This window comes from Amphiura filiformis, chromosome 19 (assembly GCF_039555335.1).
Source record: "Amphiura filiformis chromosome 19, Afil_fr2py, whole genome shotgun sequence".
In the NCBI taxonomy this organism is placed as follows: domain Eukaryota; kingdom Metazoa; phylum Echinodermata; class Ophiuroidea; order Amphilepidida; family Amphiuridae; genus Amphiura; species Amphiura filiformis.
Genome location: NC_092646.1, coordinates 9243725 through 9269049, shown reverse-complemented (window position 1 = coordinate 9269049; position 25325 = coordinate 9243725). Strand labels below are relative to the sequence as shown.

Here is a 25325-nt window from a genome sequence, read left to right as displayed (position 1 = left end):
TTATCAAATATATTTCTAGGGAGTAGTGTGCCCAAGGCCATGCTATTTTTGTATGTACGCGGTACAGTGTAATGGCGGTTCCTTTTACTCCTTGTCCTCCCATGTTAATCCAGATAACAAAATGTTAATTTAAAGTCTCATTGCGACTGAATTTTTATTTTTACTTTTCGGATTTGGCTTTGAGTAATGGTGCCACATACCATGTTTACAGTAAAAATGAAAATTCTATTCCAGACACCGTCAAAATGTCAAACTTTTTATTTTTTTGTATTATTTTTAAGTAATAACTGCAGTTCATTTATTCAACCTCATAACAGATTCATACTTAAAAAAATTAAATATTGAAAAAAACCCCAAAACTACTCATGCCTAATTTGCATAATAATATCATGAATACATAATTAGCTTTAATTAACTAATTTGCATAATTAATTACTTTTTGTGGGTTTTTTTGTTATCAATTGAAAGAACTTTGTATACATATGTGTGCAAAAAACCCTGTACCTTTATATCATGTATGGTTTTCTATTGGCATCAATTTTGCATATTAATTAGCTGAACTTAGTCATTTTTTCAGGTTTAATTTGTCTGCAGATTGGCCAAAATTGCTAAAATAGTATATTTGGTTGATTTATTATAAATATTCAATAATGGATTTTTTAATTTTGTTTTCTTTAACGAAGTCAGGAAAGATTAAATTAACGCTGCTTTTTCAAGAAAGTGTCCAAATAAACTTTCAAACATTGCTTAATATGCATCTGTGTGAGCATTGAAATCATCAACAACCAGCCCCGCAACCAGCATATGTGCCATGTACCATTGGGCGTTGGTATTCGAATGCACCCCTAATGATTTGGACTTGAAAAAAAAAACAGTCCTTGATTAGCGCACATGGAATGTAGGCTAAATTCCTGACCTTATCATCATGTAATCACAAAGTTACTGAAATAGTGATTCTGGACCTAAAACATTTCATCACTTATTTTCAAAATATCCTTACATATCACATAAATGCCTAATAATTTTGAGCCCAAAATTATTTTCAATTTATTTTCAAAATATCCTTTGGTAGTAGGGCCTACATACCAGTACATGGTTCCACAAAAATGCCTAATTTGAGCCCAAAATTTATGTAAACAACAGATTTACAGCAACTACTTGAAAAATGCACTAGATGTGAAGGTTTCCATTACTATTGAGTTCCTCTTTTAGTTGAAGAACTATTTTGAACAAAAAAAATTGCAAAAAAAAAAAAAATCCCTAATGGTTTGCTGGTCGATAGTAAAAATAACCTGGACCAAAAATAGGGCGAAAGGTGCCATATTTTCGGAATCAGGCTAAATTCAAAATCAATATAAAATGTTTGTTTTTTGATCAAGTACAAACATTGATTTTTGTTATTGATTAACTTGTCTCTGTCTAAATTTCACTACAAATTTGACTCCAAGGGCTCTTTGATTTTTTTCAGATATTTTTTTATAATGACGTGGTTGGAGCTCGAGCAAACTGACATATGAAAATTTTGTGAGAAAAAAATCAGGACTCAGTAGGGATTGAATCCCAATTGCTGAAATGAAATATTTTACAATTTTAGTCCAAATGGCAGGGAAGATGGGGATCTGGGATGCTACAAACCACACAATCCAGTATTTGCATGCGCAATAATTATACAAAAACTTCAAGGGCCCTCAAGTCGTAGGATTTGAACATAGACCATCGAAACATACGATGGTCTATGGTTTGAATCTGGGCTCTCATCAATTTGCACAAGCCCAAAATCAAATAGTAAAATTTATGTTAAAATGCTTCATGTCTTGTGACACTTTTTCAAACGTTCAAATCAACAGCAGGTAATGCTAGTCAAGCTTTGTTGGGCTGTCCACATCTTCAAATAGACTGTGGGCATCATGGTATTTGAGGTTTTGGCTGTTGAAAATATCTAGCAGTTTGTGTTGATTTGGCTCTAAATGTCACTAAAAAAACCCCTATATTGTTTTAGGTAAACATGGTACCAAAACCTACAAACACTGTAACGCATGGTTGCCAATTTTTCAGAATTGCTTGGCTTGAGATATTGAACAGGCATACTGGGAAGGAAATATTGTTTGCTAAATGAAATTGTTATTGATTTTTACGCCCTGGCGCTCAAATATCTATAAGAATTGGGGAGTGAGGGAAGACACAAAACATTTTCTCTGATTATATTTTGGGAATGTGCACGATTTTACTATCATGGTGTGTGATATTATTATTACCTTGGCATGATATTTTTAAACATCAAGTAGTTAAAACTACCTTGGCGTGTGGGCATGAGAAAGTGTCTTAATTTGTGATACTCACACTGACTGTGTGAGAGAACCAAATAGGTGTCATTAACTACCAAAGGGGTTGCAAACTAAGCCCTCTTACATCCTGAACTAACTGTTGATATTTCCAGAACTATAACATGTTTACTACATTTTGTCTTCCATCATGTGTGCCAGCTATGTTGGGAGGGGTCAAGGGACTCCGCCTTTGTTAATATGAAATTGGGGATGAACATTTCAAATGTTGGTAAAAATGAAATATATGATTTCAGTAATTATTTTACATGTGTCAAAATATTTCCTTTATCCCTACTAACTGAAATAATGCATACACATATATTTGCTTTCCTTTTTGTTCTGTTCTATTTATGCAACAATATTCTACCAGTCAGTCTTATTTTATCATTACTGATGAAAACAAAATATTGTTTTTGATACAGTTATTATTGTATAAAACTGTGTTTGCTGCCCCCAAATGAACAACTGACATGGCAAATCCACAAGTTACATTCATATACTGCCATCTTCTGATAAAGTAAACATTGAAACAAATGCCCAGGTTTCAGAGATCAATTTCTATTGGTGTAAAGTTTTACTTTTCTTTTCTCCCAATCAAGCCCCTGTTTACATTATGAAACAAGAGGAGACTGTTTTTCATGATCAGATGTTTCTTCATTGATTACAATGAGGTAGAACCAAAGCATACTGACTCCACCATGTTTGTGAGCTTTTGTGTGTCACTCATGATGGCAAAATATTGTATCTCTTGATTATTTCCAGTGTCCGAATTAAGAAAATAAAAGGGGTTGTCCCACGGACAACCAGGTTGTAATTTCTGGTTATCCACCAAAGTTGTTGGTTGTCCGTAAGCTGCCACAATCTGAAACAACTACATGTGACCAATAAAGTGGAGTGAGTGTAGTCAATTTATGAACAATTACTCTTAAATATTTAACAATTCATCAGTTGTGTCAGGTTTGAGCAAAATAATATGCTGAAAAAGTGGCTTTTGGCTGTATATCTTTGGTTGTCCGCCGGACAACTAAAGCATTATTTTCAGTTGTCCGGTGCATGTTTTGGTTGTCCCGGGCGAACGGACAACCAAAATTTGCAAATTTGAATTCAATGTACATAATTGTTGTTTGCATTCTCGTGGAACGCATTGTGCCATTCAGCGGTAAGTGGGTAACATATTTATTTGGAATTTAAATGGTATTATTTAGCTTTATTTTGTGGCTTACCAAGAAGTAAAATGGGGGGGGGGGGTAAATTACCCTTTGAGACCTTTCCTATCAAATGTTATGATGGGCCCAAGTTATTTTCTTTCCCAAAATCACTATTTTTGTCATTTTGTGTAAAACCAAATGTCAATTTTGAATGATTGGTACAAGCATGTAAATATTAAACTTATATTATTTAAAAGGATAACATATTGATTTTAATAAACAAAATATGTGAACTTAATTTGGCTCCTAACCCTAACCGCCTAAGGGCTTTATGGCGACGGAAGGGAAAGAAGGAAGGAATAAAGAGAGAAAAGAAGGAAAGAAGTTGTTTGCTCTGGGCGGGATTCGAACCCGAGACCCTTCGCATGCCAGGCACTGGGTCGGCGACACTTTGCCACGGGTCTTGGGCTTCGCTGGCCAGCGAAACCGTGCCTATATATCACTTAGGGCGATTGCGTCATCACACCACGTGGGATGCATGCACAAACAGCGCATATATCAAGTAGTATTTTGTAGTATACCGTCCTGTTAGGGTTAAGAGTACAATGAGCATATTAAAATATCTTGTTTAAATTCAGTTTTGTCGGCCAATAGCAAGGTTGCAAAATCAGAAACTGCAGATAGTTTCACCATAGAAATTATACCTTTTTAAATCTTCAATGTCAGCATTTTCCACCCAAAAATAATTTGTTCGCACCTTTGGCTGTCAATTTTGGGAAGATTGTGAACACTGCCTTAACTGTCTTATAACCAATTCAACTTACTGTAATGGTTCCCTTCCAGGGTTTTCTTTGAAAATACCCCTTCAACAAAATGCTTAAGGGGGTACTACACTCCTGCCATATTTTGTACCTATTTTTGCATTTTTCTCAAAAATTATAGCACATTGGTGATAAGTAAGATATGTATATATTATAGGGCAAGGACTACATCTACTGCACTGTAAATTCAGCAACTCAAGGCAAGTAATTATTGATTTATTGATCAAATATTGGTTTTCCCTCACTCCACAACTGGTGTCTGCTGAAATAAAATTTCCAATGCAGTAGTTGTAGTTCTTGCTTCTATAATATACATATCTTACTTGTCACCAATGCGCTATAATTTTTGAGAAAAATGCAAAAATAGGCACAAAATTGGGCAGGAGTATGTTTTCAAGATTTTATACTGCGTTGGACTTTGGGACTTTGGATTTGAAGGGGTCCGCAAAGTGCCTAAACGCCAAACTATGCATGTTTTGCACCTTAAAGTAAACCCTGTTCCTTCATCTAAAATTGACCCAAAATAATGGGTGTAAATGGCTGTTTCCATGTAATCTGGCTTCTCTTTGAATAGCTTAAAATTAAAGAAGCGCCACGCTGTATCAATACTTTATATTTTAGTGTAGTTTCAAACTTCTGTAATGCAAGAAATTGATAAAAACGGTGAAAAAGGGTCCATTTTTTGGCCAAAATGACTAAAAATGTGTTTTATGTCTACTTAGGAATTTCAAGAGGTCATAATCATATATCACAGAAAAATTTGTGATTGACTTTTTTTCCTCATATAAAAATTAAATTTTTGGAAAAAATGTTCAAAAGTCACAACAAAATGTCATTTTTACACCTAATACCATATATTGAAAAGTGATGATTTTGTTCATAGATATTAAATACCCATGTGTCATGATTTGGGCTATTCCAGAAAATAGATACACCCCCCTATAGAGGAGTTCGGTTTTCCGAACTTTTTGTCCAGTCGTGACTGTTGGAAATCCAGACTTTCAATGTGTCCAAAGGTAAAAAAATCTGGCAGAAAAATATTTCAAAATTAAAAATCCTCAATTTGGGAATTCATTTTGGACATTTCCGTGATTTTTCCTTCATTTAATTTGATTTCCAAGCTTTTTCAAGTAACATTGGCAACTGGAATTCCAGTCATTTGCAGAAAGCATCCAAGGCATGTTGGACAACTTATCATTTTTACCATTTCACAGGGTGTGTAAAAAAGCACCTGTGTGCACTAAATGGGTGTGCATTCGAGGCGCATGGCGTTGATTCAGTACAGTGCGGCTGACAGGCATGGGACTACGCATTTATGAAAAAGTCTGGAAAAGCTGGAAAAGCGTGTAAAATTGGACAAAAACACCTGAAAATGGGCTGAAAATAAATAAAACTGCGGAATTTTGACATCAAAAAGACTGGTTCCAGTGTTTCCACTGGAAAATCCCATGCCTGGGCTGAGCACTTTGCAATTGGAACGACCATCCAGGCCTGTACACAGAATTTTTTAGGGGGTGCTGATTTTGAAAAAGTGGACCTTTTTTCCAATGGGGGGGGCAATTTTGTAAAAAGTGGACTTTTCCTCAAAAATTTGGACCCTTTTTTGGCCAAAAATGCGTAAAAACCCTGATTTTCTTGCTTGCTACGCTTGCAAATTGTCATATTTTGGAACTTTTTGTATACTTTTGCACATTGGGGGTACCCCCCTGCGTACGGGCCTGCGACCATCGTTAGTAGTACAGTCCCACAAATTAGCAGGTAAAATTAACTGACATATCGATTTAATTAGCAATTTTGCAAGCGGCGGACTAGACTGCTGAATTCAGTTCCACATCGAAACCAAATTAAGGTAAATGAATGAATATAAAAGACCTAAAAAGACCCAATTTTGCTGGACTCGACTTGACTCGACTTGTCTCAAAGCCAAGTCCTCGAAAAAGGACTTGAGTCCCAGTCCAGGAATCGAGTCCTCCAGCACTGCTTTTTAATCTCATACTTTATACAGGTTTGATTTCTACTATAATGGGGTTTCCAGTTATGGTTCCTCAAATATTCCCACAGCATCAATTAGGCTAGTTGTGGTAAACCCCCACACTCCAGTTTGAGTACACCACTGGGAACCAAAAAATGAACTAAATGTTGACTTATTCTTAAATGTGGATATGACCTTTCTAGTCAAACAAGTCTATTAATAAAAGTTCAGATTTGTCAAGTAAACTCAAGCTCAACAAAGTTTCCGAAAATGAACTAAAATGAACTTTCCTGTTCCTAGGGACAGGGTCTCTTTTGCTATTTTTCATACAAGATCCATTTTCATCCCAAATATCTCAACTCACATCTGTTTTCATCTGGTATGATGTTTTTCATGTTTTTGTGGGACATCAGACATATCAAATACAAGGAATATCCTTCTGATAGACCTATCAATTAACTTTGATTTTTTGAAATTTGTGATATAATACAAATTTTATGACAAATTATTAAAATTTGATATTTTATAAACATTTTAATACAAAAAAGATCCATTTTCTTTTTGTGTTTTTGGGAAAAAATCCATATCTTCAATACAAAAGGTCAAAATTTTTAATTGATTGTCGGCTTTTCATTCGACCTACATACACTTTTTAAGTAGGCCTACATATCATTAGATTTATAAAGTTTACTTCGAGTACTGTTTTAATATAAAAAAAATCAATTTTTAATCATTTGCCATCAAATGTGCATTATATTGTGAATTTTTAAAAAAAATCAAAATTATTTGGCTATTTTTTTCATCACGTTATTGTTTCCACTTGAAGAACCTGATGAAAAACACCATCAAATTTGATTGTTTCCAGCGATCAATTTTAAAAAGCGAGGAATTTGTGTTGAAACATGTAATGCCAAGATGAACTAAGGATTTGTAAATGTAATGCCAAGATGAACTAAGTATTTCAGAACACTATATGCCTAGCTTAGAAATACATGTAGAGTACATTCTTTGCCTATTTTGAATTTATTTTATTTGTTTATCATTCTTGATCTATTATTCTTAATATTTATTTAGTTTATTTTTCTATATATGTATTTATAACATTTTTTTATTGTTTGTTTCTTGGTGTGTTTGTTGGTAGTGGTGTTTGTTTATGTGTGTGCGAAGTTCTAGGGGTATGGGATGTGTTATGACTTAATGTTAAAATATGTTTTTATTTAAAGTATAGCCTACTTGTTCAAACAAGTTATATTGTTTTTTGCTGGTGGCCTGAAAACCAAAACTAGACTTTGTTTACAAAATAAGTATTTTACAAATATTGTAAGTTTGTGTTGCACAGGGTTTTGATTGATATTGCAATTTTGAAAAAAAAATTGCTTCCCCCTTTCTGGCTTGCCAAAAATTGCTCCCCCCCCCTCCATTTTACCCTCACCCAGGGCTCATAATTATTGCACAGCTCCTCAACACACCTTTGTGGGACTGTGGGGCCACCTTTATGAACCACATAATTGTAGATGTTACTTTTTCCAATAAAAGCCTAGGTCTAAAAGTGGGAGAAAAACATTGACAAAAGGGCCATTGCAAATGGCAATTTGTAGCAGGTTTTGGGTCCACAAATCTGCCCAAGTATAGAGTTTTATTTAAAAACGGTCCACTTTTAAGAAGTACTGCAACCGCCCCCCAAAAAAATATTTTATTTTGTTTGCTGAAAAATGAACCACATTTTCAAGGGCTATTTAGGCCTTTAGAAGGTCTGGAAAATTATTTCTAACATACCATATGCTTAGGAACCGGGGAGCCCCCTCAATAATTTTGGTGCGGGCTGGAATACCTTTCATCCCCCCCAATAATCCTAGGTGAACTTAAAAAATTGTGATAAGATAAGAGGGAAAAAGGGTCTTTGTGACCTATATTTTGCCAAATTTTCTGACTGCCGGGACCCCCCGCACACACCGAGTCTGGCCCAACAAATATTTTTTTTTCAAGTTTCAGCCCCCCCATGTTGAAAAGCTTCCTAAGCCTATATGCATACACTACAGTCCACACATTTTTCCAAAATCTGATTGCATATATCTTTGTCTTCCATATTTTAATAAATTTCAAAATCAAAATTATTTGGCTATGTCCTGGGGCTATGTTTTTCATCAGGTTATTGTTTCCACTTGAAGAACCTGATGAAAAACACCACCAAATTTGATTGTTTCCAGCGATCAATTTTAAAAAGCTGTAGATTGTTATGTAACATGGATTTGTTTGTTGAATTTTAGATCGATCCAACCATTTAATGCAATGGGCACAATTTGTTTCCAAATGTTGACCGTAAAAATAGCAATATTTTAATAAATTTCAATACTTTGATGTATGTTTCTTTGTTAATACTTATGAAGAGATGATGATAAATATTGATTTAAAACTGCCTCAAATAAACATGCAGTTTGCAGCTTGAGTCTGAAAGGCATTCAAAACCTAATTTGAATCATATCAGATCGGCAAATAAGTTTATAGGCCACCATATTCTTGTTCAAGTTTATTTTAAATTTCCTATTTAGTATACTGTGTCACAGTCAGTACATGTAGTAGCAAGTTATGACTAGTAGAGCTAAAGATAGTTCAAACTTACCACTTTTTGTTACTAAGGTCAAATAGGGCGAGCTAGGGGCAAGAGGCCAACATGCTTTATGGCATTTCTAGAATTCTAGCACTGCTATTAAAGGTGCACTGGTATATTTAGAGTAAATTATTAAACACATTCTAGTGTTTTGAAAACCCCATTATGTATCAGTGAATCTTTATTAAAATATATGCCTTCTGTGTACAATATATTAAAATTATTTACATGAATAAAAGACTTAAAGAGTATAGGCCTATAAATCTAAAAATGCAACAATTAAGTGGCAAAATTAATCACATTCGCTACTAAGAAAACAGGTAAAGGTTGTGTTCTTCATATATTTAGGTATAACTCAATTTATACTTTAGCACTAATTAAGCTGTAACTTGGAACTTTTTTCTTCCTTTTTTTTAAATTCAATTTTTTATTTTTATTTTTTTTGCAAAAAAAATATTAAAAAAACCCTCAAGGGTCGAGCCTAACTTTAGGGTCGGTCAGGCTGCGCCAATCAAACATTTTTTAGGGCTTACATAGACCTATGTGTATGAATACAATAGCTTACAATACAATTTTTAATAAAACAGTGAAAACCCCTGCTTGTTTTTAAAGTTGATTGGACAATAAATATGAGTATGAATGAATAGTAAATTTCTGGTTTAGGAAATGTTATGTCAATTTGAAGTTGAACATATTAAACTATGAGTTTCTTACTTGCAAATTCGTTTTCCTTGCATGATAATATTTATTAACAGTGTAGGCCTACAATAATATTCTTCCCTGATGAGTGTCTGTGGGCCTTAATGCCTTTTCATTAGTGCTCCATCAATTGCAAAATACATCTTTTTTATTTTGTTTGTTCTTTGTTTCTTGTACAAAACAATAGAATAAAAAAATTAAACAAATGGATATATTATAGTACTTCCCATCTCAGGGCAGTAGCAAGCGGGCGGCCGGGATGCCATGGCCGCCCACTTCTTGAGAAATTTGTTATGTTTTTCTTTATATCTTTATTTCAATTTGGGCATATATTTGTAATTTGGCACCCCACATTTGTGATGGCACCCCACATTTTCCAACCTTACTACGGCCCTTATGTCCCATCTTGAAAGTAAAATAAATTTATAAACAATTGTTTTAAAATGTTACATATCTTTGGGTTTTGGGTTTTTCTATGTAAAAATGATTGTCATGCATGCCATTTTTGGGTATTTGGGATTTCCCAGAATAATCCCTGCAAATAATGGTACCAGTAAATTCCCATGGAAAAAATAAACTGATCTTGATTGTGTCATCTTAAAAGTCTTTCAAACAGGTATTTCCTTTGAAATTTAAAGGATGGGAAATCCCACTATGAGAACCTTGGGAAATTGTGAATTCACCCATGGGAAATCCCACATTAATTTTTTTAACCATGTCATCTTTGGGGGAGTGTGGACAATATCTGGAATAGCCCAATACCCTGGTGCAGCCCCTGATTCCAAGTCAAACATTCACAAGAGCTACAATGTAGCAAGCAAGCTGCTTATAGCTGCTTTTCTGCCAACATTGACCATTAAAATTTGTACAAGTGCACTTTACAATGCTAAAAGAAAAGAAAACATTACTTCAAGCAACATTTTTGATATTTTCACACATAAATAATTTTTTCACACCCATTTTGTTGCCACAAAAAGCAAAAAAAACAAGTCAGATCTCATCGAATGCTGTCAACCCTGGTTCCATATTGACCCAATTCTACCAGGGTATCGCAATGGGCCCTTTTTATTTTTGCTCTACCCTATTTATCCCAGGAGGTTTCAGGTAGGCGGAGGGGCACTCAACTAAGATTTTGGAAGGGGAGGGCACGGGTACTAAGAACTGATTTCCGGGCAAAATAGGGGCAACATTTTAATAGGTGGGGGGGGGGGGGTATAGTAAACTAAAATCAGGCCAAGCTATAGGCTGTGGAGCTAACAATTCAAAAACTTTCCAAATTTGAGCTAAAAAGTTATAATTTTCAGAGTTTGAGGCACAAAGACTAGAGCAACCAAATGTGGGTCTTATAAGGAACTGCATGTATTAAAGCCTAGTGAAAAAGGGACCCTAGACTGCTGTACCCTCATATCAGTACCACCTTTACATGCGAGTGACCAGGCACCCTTTAGGCCTATACTGAAAATTCTTGCATTTCACAATACGATGCGCTGCTAGCGGTTGTTTTTGGCAGTCAAATTTTCGACTCCAGAGTCGACATTGCCGTTTTAGCTGCTATTGAATTTTCACGCTGAGTGTGATAATAAATGTGTTGAAAACAGCTCCACAAAGGATTCCTTGTGATCAATAGATAGAAAATGGATCTACTATAGTTGTATATTGTTGTTTTAGTGTACATTTGCATGTAACATCATTATAATGACATTCAAACTCACAATGATGCATGTTCCTGTATTGTATTCGTATTATGCGGGCTTTGGATGTCGACTCATTTTCCCATGATGCACTTCGTATCTTGGTCTTGACCCAGCGACCGCTGGAGGCGCATCGTATTGTGAAACGCGAGAATTGTCATAGCTTGTCATACCCAACCCTTTTAACATAATCATCTTATACATACGGTACGGTCGGTACCATACATTTGCTTCATGCCAATAAATTTAGTTTTTAAAATAACCATTTAGTGCAATATCCTTCAAGACTGACTGATAAGCAACAAAAAATTGTGGCGGGGAGAACAGGGAGTATTCGCCCTATTTTGTTTTTTAGTCAGTGGCCTTGCGATATTAATTTTAAGGTTAGAAGGGACCTGATTGGTCCATGTGAAAGCCCTGTGTCTTTGTTACATACATACATCCCCAATCTCAGGACTGTAAACCTTAAGGTTAGCCAAGAGTTTTTCACGCGCTTGATTTCAGAGGGGCGTAAGTTCATAACAGAAACAGCCATGCAGAAAATGCACAAGCGTACCGGGACGTAGGCCTACTTATCCACGGTCAAGACATGAAAAGGCTATGAAACTTGGCTTAGCTCGTGCCGATGCCGGAGCTCGTGAGTCGGGGGTGTCATGAGGGGCATGCGGGTCGGATGCGGGTCGGATGCGGGGGCACAAGCCGTTTTAAGCAATTTTCATAAGGATTTTATAAATTTTAAAATTGATTTGGGGCACTTCGTCAAGCTACGCCCTGGAAAATTAGTTGATTTTGAATTTATAGCCTTGATAAATCAATGCTGCTATTCCCCTGATTACAATGTAATAGGGTGCAACAATAACATCAACAACAATATCAAAAAGCAATTATTTGCAAATCGAATTTGGGAAGAATATTCAACAAGACAGACTTAGCAGGCCTACAAATTTCTGAATTATATATATGTGAAAAACAATCAATCACGATTCACTGCAGTCAGCGAATCAATCATATAAAACTAAAAAGAAAGGAGCAAGAAAGAATAAAGAAATAGTGAAAAGAGAAAAAAGAGAGAGAAAGAAAAGAGAGAGAGAGAGAGAAAAGAAAAGAACGAAAAAGAAAGAAAGAAAGAAAAGAAAGAAATTAAAAAAAAAAAGAAATGAAAAAGAAAAGGAGAAAGAAAAGAGGAAAGAAAGTAAAAATGAGAAAAGAGAAAAAAAGAAAGAAAATTCAGCCACACAGGGACTCGAACCAACAAAAATGTTTCATAACAGATCCCAGTCCAACGCTCTATCCACTTGGCCATAGATCAGCTTACGCAATTGCTTGTTCCCGAAGCGGATATATAACTATAATTGGATGCAATTGCGTGATTACAATCGGCGTCCGCACAATGGCTCTTAGAATAAACACGCATGTCGGCGCTGAAATTTTGAACGAACTGATGGAGGAAAAACCTCGTTTTTTGCAATACTAGCTTCAATTTGGAGTGAAAATCAAATGGGATAGCAATTGGCAGAATGTTGAGAAATAATGTAGGTATTCAGATGTCTGATTTAACGTCCCGTAATCCAGATATCGATAATGTAACAAAACAGTGTTTTGTGGTACAAGATTCTCGAAAATTGTTCCCAAAAACGGCTAATAAAATTTAATCGGTACTGTATTTTGTTCTTCCCCATGGCAACATTATTTCTTTGGTCGATTTGTAGTACAATACAAAAAAAGAGAAAATAATCACTCGGCGTGGTTTTATACGGAGCGAACATTTGAAAAAAACTGCATGGAACGCAACGTTTTTGATCTTTTGAACATGGTGCGTAAAAATGATTTAAACGAAGGATTTTCAAACGGATTCTAAAAATTTGTATAAACAAACAAAAACAATGTAAAGATACATCCATGCACCAACATTTGACTCACTGCGATATTTGATTGCTGAGAAAACGCAGTTTTAGAGAACAACTTTATACGTCTTTTATACGTGTTTTATACGTTTCTTCGTGTAACCTTAACAGAACAGAGTAAGGCAAATAAACAAGTTTTCCCTAGGTACTACAGCCTGCCGCTTCTGAAGGAAATTACCATCCCCTAACATACTGCCTATGACATTAAAAGCAATTTTTATCCGACGACCAACCTGCAGAAGCAAACATATTTTTAAGCCGAATTGCAACAAGACTCGTCAATATCTGAACCTCGGAAAAGTGCAGCCAATGTAATTCACCTGTGCAATCATAGATCATTAAAGCAGTTGTTCTTCGTGACCCAATTAATGCAAACTGGTACTATCATATATTGTTCACATTTGTTTATAAAGCTGTATCTATTTTCTTGATATTGCACAAAAGTGATTTTCTGAAGATTTTCAGAAACATTGACCAAGTATTAGATTTTTTCCAGTGTAACTTCTGTCATGTCTGGAAACTCTATCCAGTAGAAATTGGGGAGCTATTTTGGCACAGTGTAGTAAAGGAGCTTAAAGGGAGTAAACCTGAACACCTGACCTGAATTTTTGTTACCTTTTCATCTGGGGGAATTGTAATAACATGCTCACCTAGCTTCTTATAGTACCGTATTCATTCCAATAAGTGCCCAGGGCGCTTTACAAAGTCATTTAGGGTGGGCGCTTATTTTTTACCTGGTTTACCTAATTTTTTCATAAGGGCCATTTTTTAGAGACAGATTTACCTATGTTATAATAGGATCTCGAGATATGCTAGTAGCTTTTTTGATGCAGTAAATGTATTACAAGTTTACACAGGACTTCAAATCCTCAAGCTATTTCACTGTATCAACGTCTATCAGCATCAGTCACTTCAACATTATAGTGGTACCCTTTAGCAAATTGAAATTAACATGTGGGCACTTATTGGGGTATGGGCGCTTAATATTGGAACAAATACGGTATATCAAATTATAAATATTTTATTATTGCAATGTTATGCCGATTTGGCACCAGAACCACCATTATGGCGCCACTGATGCCATATGTCTTGTGAAAAAATACCCTGATGCCAAAATGGCGCCAATGACGCCATATTGGCGCCGGTGACGCCAAAAAATTACCTTCATGACAAAACGGCGCCACTGGCGCCAAAATGGATCCAGTGACGCCAACATTTGGCGCCAGTGACGCCAAAATGGATCCAGTGACGCCAAGTGGCGCCATTTGGCGCCTTTTGACGCCAAGTGGCGCCTTTCGACGCCAAAATTGGGAAAACGACGCCGTTTCACTTCTCCTAGTGTATGGATATCAAATAGAATAAACAATTGGGTGAATACCATTCGAAAGAGTCACTCCAGTTGTTGAAGATATAGAGAAAGCCATATATGGGGGAGTATTGGTTTCAAAATAATGAACCTTTAGTAAATTCTGTTTAAAAAAAAACATGCTTACTGTGTTGAAGACATTTTTTAGATCTTCCACAGGGGTATGGCCGATTTCAAATGGAATAGGCCAAAGAATTACACATCGCACACTAGAGAAATTTTTTAAAGGAGGATGGTCTGATTTCATCACATGGAGTTTTCACCTGGATTATGCTATTTTGATCCCAGGTATAGACAAATCCAACAAGCCAAGTGATGGTCAGAATTCATGCGGCCATTATTGGGTCCCCTCCGCACCAAATTGGTGTTGTGACTGCCCAGTTGGGTGGATTAAAGCTGCTTTAAAATTGATGTTATATTGTATTGTGTTGAACTTTTTAATTTTTGTTTTTGATTGATATTTTTCAGTGATTATCTGGACAGTTTAGCCGAAGAAATCAATGACAAGCTTCAAGATAATGGCCAGGTGACCATGGCTGACCTCATCAAGTCTTATGACCTACCCGCCGATTTCATCACAGATGTAAGTGCTGCATGGATTGATGCCCTCATTGACAGGGTTGTGTATAACAAGTCACCAAACATTTAGGCCAAGTAAAGTCATTTTTATAGCAGGAAAGTTTCCTTCTCGAAGGCATCGTGTCAACGATGCCTAGAAAAACATTATTTTTGCCTTGTAAAAATATATATAGTTTTTCACCATTTATTTGCGATTCCTTTTCTTCAATCGCCACCAGATGAATCAACCTTCCTTTTACACGCTATTAGCCAACCAAGTGTCGGATAGGGAGTTTGATTGACACCGATGTCAGATGCAAACTTGTCTTTCTAATTCTGTTCCCAATTATAGCATATATATAATATCAGTATCAGTACAGAAAACTGAAATGGGAGAAATGCATTGTGGGAAGTGTAAGGTATCTTCTCTGGCAGTTGGTAGATGGATACAATCTAAACAGGGTCCGATAAATCACCTGTCCGATTGTCAGGGGCAATTAAAATACTGTCGGGAAAGCTAAATTATCAGGCACCCTGCCCAATTGCACAATTATCGTGCAATGACGGCATTATTGCGTTCATATTTTACTTACATTTAAAGGGGGTAACCCTATTGGTTTTGGATATGGATTGTCTTTAAAATTACATAATAATATCAAATATCGCCTCCTTTGTGAAAAAAAACGAGAGCATTTTCAGCGTAAATGTGAATAGATAGCCAAATTTGCAATCCAATACCTTGGTATACGTGAATTGCATTCTGGGCAGGCAATGACGAATGCTGACATGCTGTACAATGCCCGGCCCGTATTGAACGGAAAATGTTTTTTTTTCGTACCGTTTCAGAAAAAAAGGAAACAAAATATATTTCCCTTGCAATATGTACATTTCAAATGAATATAAAAAAGTTTGGGTAAAATGGAGAGGAAAAAAAAACCTTCCGAGACCGGGTTTTGAACCGGTACCTCTCGGTAAAAAACAAACAGCTAGTGAATTGAGCTATTTAGCACACCACGCTTTCTGTTGCCGCTTATAACTATATACGGCGCACCGCCTCCTCAGCAGTTAGTGTGGTTCGCTTTTTTCACAGAATGTGTATGACGCTGAAACCAAAGTAGCTGTTGCGGTGACTGATATTTCGCTCATAATTCCCTCCCAGAAATCCAAAGTATTTACCATTGTTTACAAACTGGTATACCTGTAAAAACTGCTGTGATTCATGATTTCTCCGGAAATACATCGACTTGGAGCGTCAAATTTCAGGATAGTAATGAGAAAAATAGCATCTATTATGTGATACCAAAACCTCATCAACAATGAAAAAAATCGGGGGGATGATGCTGTCGATCGGGTTACGGACCTTTAATAGTAATGCAGATCAACAAACAAATAGTACAAAATATATTTCCTGACAAGCCAGCAACTTAATTTCCAACTAATTTCCACTGTTATTGATCCCAGGCTATTCCCCAAAGCATACTCCTAGTAGTATTATGATAACACTGTAATATTTTAAGGCAATTTTAGCTATTACAATACTGCAACGAGTTGATGGTTTTCTTTCACAAATATTCGCTCATAATCGGGCAAGCAAAAGTTGACCTAAGCTTGCCCAATCGGGCAATTAAAAATTAAAAAAATATCGGAGCCTGAGTCTAAACCTGCTACCAGGAAAGTGTGGTACTCGCTGATGCATCAGTAGCATAGCCAGGATTATAGTGTGAGGGGGAAAAGACAAATTTTCATCCCCATTTGTCAATTTGTTGCCCCAGTTTTTGGTCATTTTAAGGACACTTTACTCTTTGCCATCGTATTGTATTGTATTTGGGAAATCCCGCCTATTTTCAGGCGCACCACTGAGTAAGCAGTGTACTTTTTAACATCTAGGCCTATCTATATCACCATTTCACAACATTACTATTAACACAACTAATTTACTACAATCACTGTATTCACAACTACTACTGCCCTGGGGCCTAGGGAGGGTGCAGGTAACAAGCCCGGGGATGATCCCCCCTACTCTTTTCGATAAGGCCTGCAACTTTTTACGTGCTCAGGTTTGACTCGTCTGACACACGGAACCGCCACCGTGTACACCTGCACATTCTACACGGTGGATGGGAACGAGGAGAAATATCACAATTATATTCTACTAGACTGAAAGAGCTTATGATTATGATATTTCCGACCTATTGGAACTATTTAGAGTGAGCAACAAGGATCGGGCATCCCTAATTTATCCCTGAAAATCTGTGTGGTGAAAAAGGTGAAAACTATTGTTGTGCATGACTGTAGTTTCAAATTTGCCAAGAATACATTTTATCTAAAAGAGTAACATCTTCACAGTGTGTAAATGTTGGCATATTTATGGTATATTTAAAAAGTACACATAGGTAATGTGTTTGGATGTATTTATACATGGAATAATGTATAAATTGTGTGTAAATGTAGTGCAGACCTCAAAGAATTCATATTTTTATGGGGGCTATTTTATCAATTTTCATAAGAAAAATCGCCTCTGTCGATTGAGTATTGCTCAATTTACAGGGGGTAGTTTTAATAGGAAAGACGGGGGGCGAGTCGCCCCGTATTCTTTGAAGCCTGGTATAGTGTTTTGTAACCATACACTCTACTGACGTGATTGAGGCGTCATTTTACTCTAATTACGATATGGATATTATTGTGATACTAGAACCTAATTTGGTTAATTTTCATCATCAATTTCCTTTACTGGCATAGGGTTACATGGTAAAGTTAGCTTAAGGTTAGTCTGAACCCTGGAATTATGGAAGCTTTTCGGACCTCATAACTGCTAAATTGTTGGTCTAAAGTATATAAAAGTATACATATTTAAAATGGCAAAGACTTGATTAGTTCATCTGTGAGGTCAAATTTGGACCAAAATGCTCATTTTTGGCCCAAAATCCCCAAAAAACGGTTTTTTTGCCCACTTTTTTCGTGCAACGTAAAAAAAAATTCTTGGGCCAAAAATTTCTTTTTATTAATTTTTAAAAACTAGATAAAAATATCTAGGAGCCGTTTTTTCATTTTTTTGAATTTCGACCAACTTCGAGAAATTTGCACCAAAAATGGTAAAAAAAATGCTGAATTTTCAAAAAAATTATAAAAGAGCCAGATTTTCGCCCACATTTTTAATATTTTGACCTCACAGATGAACTTATCAAGTCCTTGCCATTCTAAATATGTAACTTTTATATACTTTACACCAACAATTTAGCCGTTATGAGGCCCAAAAGTTTCCATAATTCCTGGGTTCAGACCAGATTAGTAAAAAATTACATTTACTTGACAACACACACATACGCAATATTGCCCCCACACACCAATAATATTAATTTCCTATGCGCTATAGAGACACTCGAAGACTAAAATAATGCAGAAAATGATCAAAATTTATGAATTTCTATCAAATATGTTCAGGTTCCAATTTTTGCACTTTTTGTACAATGCAAAAGCCTACAATGTTGCCAGTATCTGATTTTCCCTCTTTTTTTTAGTCATTGTTATGTATTTGAGCTAAACAATTTTTCTTTTAGAACCAAGGAATATCATGAGGGCCATAACTGATGCAAAATCATGTTCCTCATTCATAACCGTCACTTCTCAATTTGTTTGTTTCCATCGGCATAATACTATTTTTTTTAAAAAACAAAACACAATTTTAACTTTACCTTTAATTTTCCCTTTAAGGTTACACTAAACTTTGTAATTATCGATCCACAATTAGACTGCATGTAGCCCCCTTTAAAATTATCTATTTCTGGAAATAAATATCGTGAGAGAAAAACATAAACTACGTCTAAAAGCTGAAAGTGTAAGGGTCAACATTATGCTTGAATTTTCCACTTGGCGCAAAAAGAAATGTACTTATCAAATATTTCAATTTTTTTTCAATATCATAATCATCAAAATTTTTTCGAACACCGCCATAATTTCTCAGTGGAAGTGGCGATTTTGTTGGGAACTACGACGCACATTACAAACAAGTCAATAAAAGAATGTGCATATTCATTCTTGATATTGGTTGTCTCGATTTTTTATGTAAGCTTAAAATGTTGGCCGAATTTGAAGTAAAATGGCCTCCAATTGTAAATATAAATAAAATAATTAAATATTTTGCAATTCTCTACTTTGGACGCGGGCTGGAAACAGGAAACTAAGAATCAATTATAATTGGCCTTACCTAGCACACATTAAAGGGGCATTTCGTGATCCACAGCCTCATACAACCCCATAGGCCTACGTCCTTTCTCACAAGTTAAGATTTTTATACCAGTCATCCCGCTCTGGCCACATGCTTAGGCATTTTCACGCAGATCAATTCATTAAGCAATGGAAAATATTGCCAAATTTGAATTTCGTTTTAAAAGCCTACTCCCCATTAAAAAAAACCCACTAATTTTGGGGGATTAAAAAAAGTTCTGTAAAATGAAACAAAAGGCTGCCTCAATCCTAATTATTCATTTAATAGGCCAGGCCTTCATTTCTGAAAATAGCGGGAGCTCAGTTAGTCACTCTCCTATGTGTAGGCCTACTGAGGAGCTTGACAAGGAGCTCAATTATATAATATCAATATTAAACCATAGGATTTTCAAGAAGTGAGCAGCTCAATAAATGCCATTGGTGAATTATGAGGCCTACGATATTTTATTTGACTGTGATCCGTTTTTCTATAGGCTATATACATGCCTACACTGTATATAGGCCTACCTTTAAAATTTCTAAAATTGGCGGAATTGAACAAGCTCTAAATTTCTCATACGTCCAGCATAACCAAGGGCAACTGGGGGGTGGGAACGCCCCCTATCTATGGCCATACCCGTAGTGGCAGAACCAGAATTTTTTTCGCGGGGCATGGGGCCCGGGGAAGTGAATTTGAGACGGGGGCACTTGGAAATCATTGCACTAAATTGCCGCAAAAAGTGGAAAATTACACAATTGTGGGGATACGCACATTCACGGTAATACCCTCGACCTGATCATGTCTCGCCCTGCTGAAAATCTTGTGAAAGACTGTGAAGTTGGTCCCAGGTTTACATCCGACCACCATTTCATCTCCTGTCAAGTTAACACCAAAAGACCAGTAGATCAGAAGGAAACCAAAACTTCCAGAAATTTTCGCAGCATCGATCCACAAGCATTCAGTGAAGATTTTAACTCAACTTTTAGTTCACTAACAATGTCTTTCAAATGTGCAGAAACATTAATTAAATCGTATAATAAAGCAATTAATGTCACTCTAGACAGCCACGCCCCATCTTCAACTAGGGTTTGTAATACCAGATTACGCCAACCATGGTATAACGCTAGTATACATGAAGCACGTAGAGTACGTCGTAAACTAGAGAAAAAGTGGCGTAAAACAGGTTTAGAGGTGCACCATCAGCTATACCTTGATCAAAACAAGGTTGTCAATTCCATGATTGAACAGGCTAAGAAAAAGATTACATAAAGGACAAATTACAGACTTCAGACACTAAATCCATCTTTAGAACAATCAATGGCCTCTTAAATAATAACAATAAAACCTTACCAGCTCACGACTCAGCTGAGTCACTGAGTGGTGAGTTTTCTTTGTTTTTCAAAGAAAAGGTTGAGAAGGTTCATGAAGGTATTGTATAAATGAACAGTGTAACTCAATTTGATGTATTAAGTGAGTGTGATGTAACCAAAATCATCAAAGGGTTAACAGCAAAGAGTAGCATTTTAGATCCCATCCCAACTTGGTATTTGAAACAAAATTTGTCAACCTTTGTACCTTGTATAACATCTATAGTTAATATGTCAATTTCTACAGGTGAATTTCCAGACTCTCTGAAGAGTGCTGTGATCACTCCAATCATCAAGAAGCCCTCACTCATTCCTGATGAATTGAAACACTATCGTCCCGTGTCGAGTCTACCATTTCTCTCAAAAGTTATTGAGAAACATGTTGTCAATTCCATCACTGACCATATGATTACCAATGGTTTAGGAGAGCCACTCCAATCAGCCTACCGACAACAACATAGTACAGAAACCGCCTTGTTGAAAATCAAGAATGATATTATGAACTCCATCCATAACCAGCAGGGCGTGTTTCTCGTGCTCTTAGACCTTAGTGCCGCATTCGACACTGTAGATCATGGGATTCTTTTCAGCAGGATGGAATGTGAGATTGGCTTAGCAGACACAGCACTCAAATGGTTGAAGTCGTACTTCAATGGCAGGACATCGCGAGTATGCATCAATGGTGCTCTCTCTGGAGAGCAAGTCATGAGATATGGACTACCTCAAGGTTCAACTGTTGGTCCACTGTCCTTCAGTGTATATACCATCCCCATTGGTAAGATCATCAGCAAACATGGCTTGAGTTACCACCAGTACGCAGATGACATACAACTATACACCAGTTTTGACCCTACAAGTTCCACATCAATCCAGTCTGCCCTCTCCACACTTACTCAGTGTATTTGTGAAATACGATCTTGGATGACGGGCAATATGCTAAAACTGAACAATGAGAAAACAGAACTTTTTGTTGCCATTTTTCCTCATAATAAACTTTATATGCCTCCAGTCACAATTCAAGTTGGTCCTGATATTATTCAACCTTCTGAATCCGTTCGCAATCTTGGCATCATTTTTGACACACATATGTCCATGTCAAATCATATATCATCTCTCTGTGCTAGTGTGACTTATCATCTAAGAAACATCTCACGTATCCGCCGTTATCTGGACTTTGATACATGCAATCATGCCGTCCGATCATTAGTGCTTTCAAGATTAGACTACGGAAACGCCCTTCTCATAGGAACAAATGTCACAGACATTGCCAGACTTCAACGCCTTCAGAATTGGTCAGCTAAGTTGATATTCTGTGCTAACAAGTATGATCACGCAACTCCTTTCCTGAACGAACTTCACTGGTTGCGGTTAAGGAACGTATCACATTTAAGATCCTCCTTTACGTGTTCAAATGCATCAATGGAATTGCACCGCATATCTTTCATCTTGCCTAGCCTTATACTGCCCAGTCCGGAGAGGGTTACGCTCATGTTCTGATATAACTCGCTTGGTTGAACATAGAATCCAGAATAGGACACTTAAATCTGCCGCTAGCAAGTCATTCTTTTACACAGCTCCGTCATTGTGGAATAAGTTACCCATTGCCATTCGCACTGCCAACTCACTTCCATCATTCAAGAAGGCTTTAAAATCACATTTGTATCATTAATCATGTTATTATGATCTCATGCATTTTGCTATCTTTATTGTATATATTTTGTTTCACATTTGCATTATTGTATTTTTCATTGTTGCTTGTTGCGCCGTGGTCTATATGAAATGGCGCATTATAAATGCCTAATGTATGTATGTATGTATGTATGTATGTATGATTTTGCCTAAAAACTGGATAGGAAAGAAAAAATATTGGGGGAAATACTGCCCCCCTAGCGGCGCCACTGCATATCCATCCATGATGCTAGAATGACGGAAGTTCTGGCGCTGAAATTCAATTTCAATATCACGAGTTTTTATCAGGGATTTTACCAAGGGAAGGCGATAGGTGTAGGATTTTGCTGATATACCAGGCAACCCGAGAAAGGAACTGAGGTGTGGCTAAATAAGGGAGTGTTCATTGTAAATATTTTCCATTATCATACTTTTGACGCCGAGAGCATAATTATTTGAAGCGTACATCGTGTCAGTCACATGCTCACATTATTTTCTGTTGAAAGAGAAACGCTCATGTCTCTGATTAGCTCGGGGATTAGCTACTGCGCGCTACGTGCTGGTCTGTTGTTGTCGAGTGGAAATGGGAAATTTATGAATGAACTTCCGCAACTTTGCAACATCATCACGCAGCGGCGTAGCTGGGATTTTTTCCAGGAGGGGCAAGACTGTAGGCCCTATGGGGCGGGGTCCAAATCCACCAAATTTCCCACTGGGGGCGGGGGCCCAAATAGACAATTTTTGCCAGGCTTATCATAATCATATATGGTAGGCCTATTGAGCTGTATTGCATATCGTTTGGATTCCCCATCTCTCTGCCCCTCCTCTCACCCTCTCCTATCTTTTTTCCTCTTTCTCCCCCCTTTCCCTCTTTTTTCCTTGCACTAGGGGCGGGGCCCAAATAGGCAATTTTGCAATTGCCCCCCCCCGGCAGCTACGCTACTGTCATCACGGCCGGTAGACATACGCGGTAGGCCTACAAGCAGGGCTGTCAACTCTAACGCATTGGCAATGAGTCTCACGCATTGGGTCACTTTCTCACGGTCTCACGCCAAGGTAGTATAATCTCACGCCTAGGTAATAAATCTCACGCGAAAATGAGTAAAATCTCACGCATCGTCATGAATAATTTGTTGCTTGTTGCTCCTACCCCCCCGCTTTTCACATTCCCGAGCGCCGTGGCTCAAATATTAATGGTTCAAAAGGAACATTGGAGTCGGCAAGTCCCGGTACGCCTAGCTCTTTATACAGACAAATATTAGTAGGCCTATCAAAATGTTGTATTTTTATATTTTCTGGTGGGCTCGCGGAGAATATCATGTCATGGAGGTCCCGGCGCTGGGTTGGGGGGGGGGGCGTCTCAAGGCATTTAGGTAGGCCTACCCATGCTTGATTCCGGGAGGTTTTTTAGCAGGCCCGACCATTTTTTTTTTTAAAAACACCTCGGGCGGGTCTCTTCAAAACATTTGTACCACGAGGATCAAAGTCATCCAAATTTGGCCTAATTTGACGCTTTTTTAAGGGCACTTTTGCCAAAATGCGCCCAAAAGTTGGTCTTCGCTGTAAACCCACCCTTCATAGTCGTTGAAAAGGTAGGCCTACCCCAAAACTGTGGCACATCCACGAACCCGAGGGCCTCCGCGGGTAAAAACACACCTCTAGGGGACCAGATTTATAATTTAAAATAGGCCTACATTTTGGAAGCCAGTCATCACGACAAAACGGGCCATGGCAGTGTTAATGGTATTAACACTTTGATTTTAGGCTTAAATAACGAGTGTAGGCCTATAAATTGCAAATTTGCACACACCCGGGGGAACCTTCTCAAGTTGGTTTGGGTAAGGATGTGAGGCTGTGACTCCGAAAAACTACGGTACGATTTTAAACCAAATTTGAAGGAAACAGACCCAAAATTGTATCAACTTTTAGACTGAAAGTTTTCGCAAACATTACTTTTTCAAAAAAATTATTGAAAAATACCCTTCTTGAACCTAATTTTCATGACACTGAGGGTCAATAAAATCATGGCTAAAAATACAACAGAGTCTAAACTAAATGGCTGAAAATGCACCCCAAATCTGCCGCACATCCCCACGACACATTTCACCTTATAGATTTTGAAAATTGTCGCAATAAAATAGGCCCGAACTTATCCCAAATTATCCCCGAAAAAATATTTTTTGCAGGTGAGGTTGGAGTCTTATTATTTTTATTCTGAGAGAGGATAGGGGTTGATATTTTAGCAGGGTACAATTTGTCTTGTTTTTGTTTTGTTTTTGACGTTGAAGTTCCAGATTCTTTTTTTATATATTATTATTCATTTATTTATTTATACCCCGGGATTTATACCCTGTACGTGGGGAAAAGTACACACGACAGCTACAGAGAAGCCACAAAAAAACTCCTGTGAAGTGCATGAAAATGCCCCGAAAATGTGCCAACCGAAACACCCGAACAGGAAGATAAAATAAAAAAACAAAACCAAAAACCCAGGAAATTTCCCGAAATAAGTTCCAAATTCTTTGTCCCCCCACTAAGGCGCTACATCGATTGCTCAAGTGAGGACAGCGTGAGCTCGATACCTGTATAAGAGTCTGTTCGTCACGCCACAAATCCTGAAAGGTGATTATGAATATGTAATGATATGAATGAGCTAAATGTGACGTAGCTACGAAAAGGCGCTGTTATTGGATGTATGTGGTTCATTTTCCTAGATTTATTGTTGTTGTTGTTTTAAATGTATGTTTTTTGTCTTTTATATGAACACACCGCCAATTAAGGCGTGTGCCACTGATTTAAAAGCGTCCGTTCAAATAAATAAATAAAATAAATAAAATAAAATATGCCCATATTGTTGTTGTTGGGCAGACGTCACGCTCTGCGAACGGTACAAAAAGGTGACTAATATAATAGATATATATTACGGATCTTGGCAGCAGACAGATTGCGCTGTCCTCTGACCCTGACTGTTTGTCACGTTGACCTAGATAAACAC

The 25325-nt window shown here is 37.0% G+C and overlaps 1 protein-coding gene across 1 annotated transcript in view; it reads left to right on the top strand.

The window, feature by feature from the left end:
- Positions 1-25325, top strand: part of LOC140140886 (E3 UFM1-protein ligase 1-like) — a 100802-nt gene that overhangs the window by 22857 nt on the left and 52620 nt on the right. Inside the window, exon 5 of the mRNA XM_072162637.1 lies at positions 15002-15116. Coding sequence (XP_072018738.1) covers positions 15002-15116 — 115 coding nt within the window. The remainder of the gene's footprint in view (positions 1-15001; positions 15117-25325) is intronic.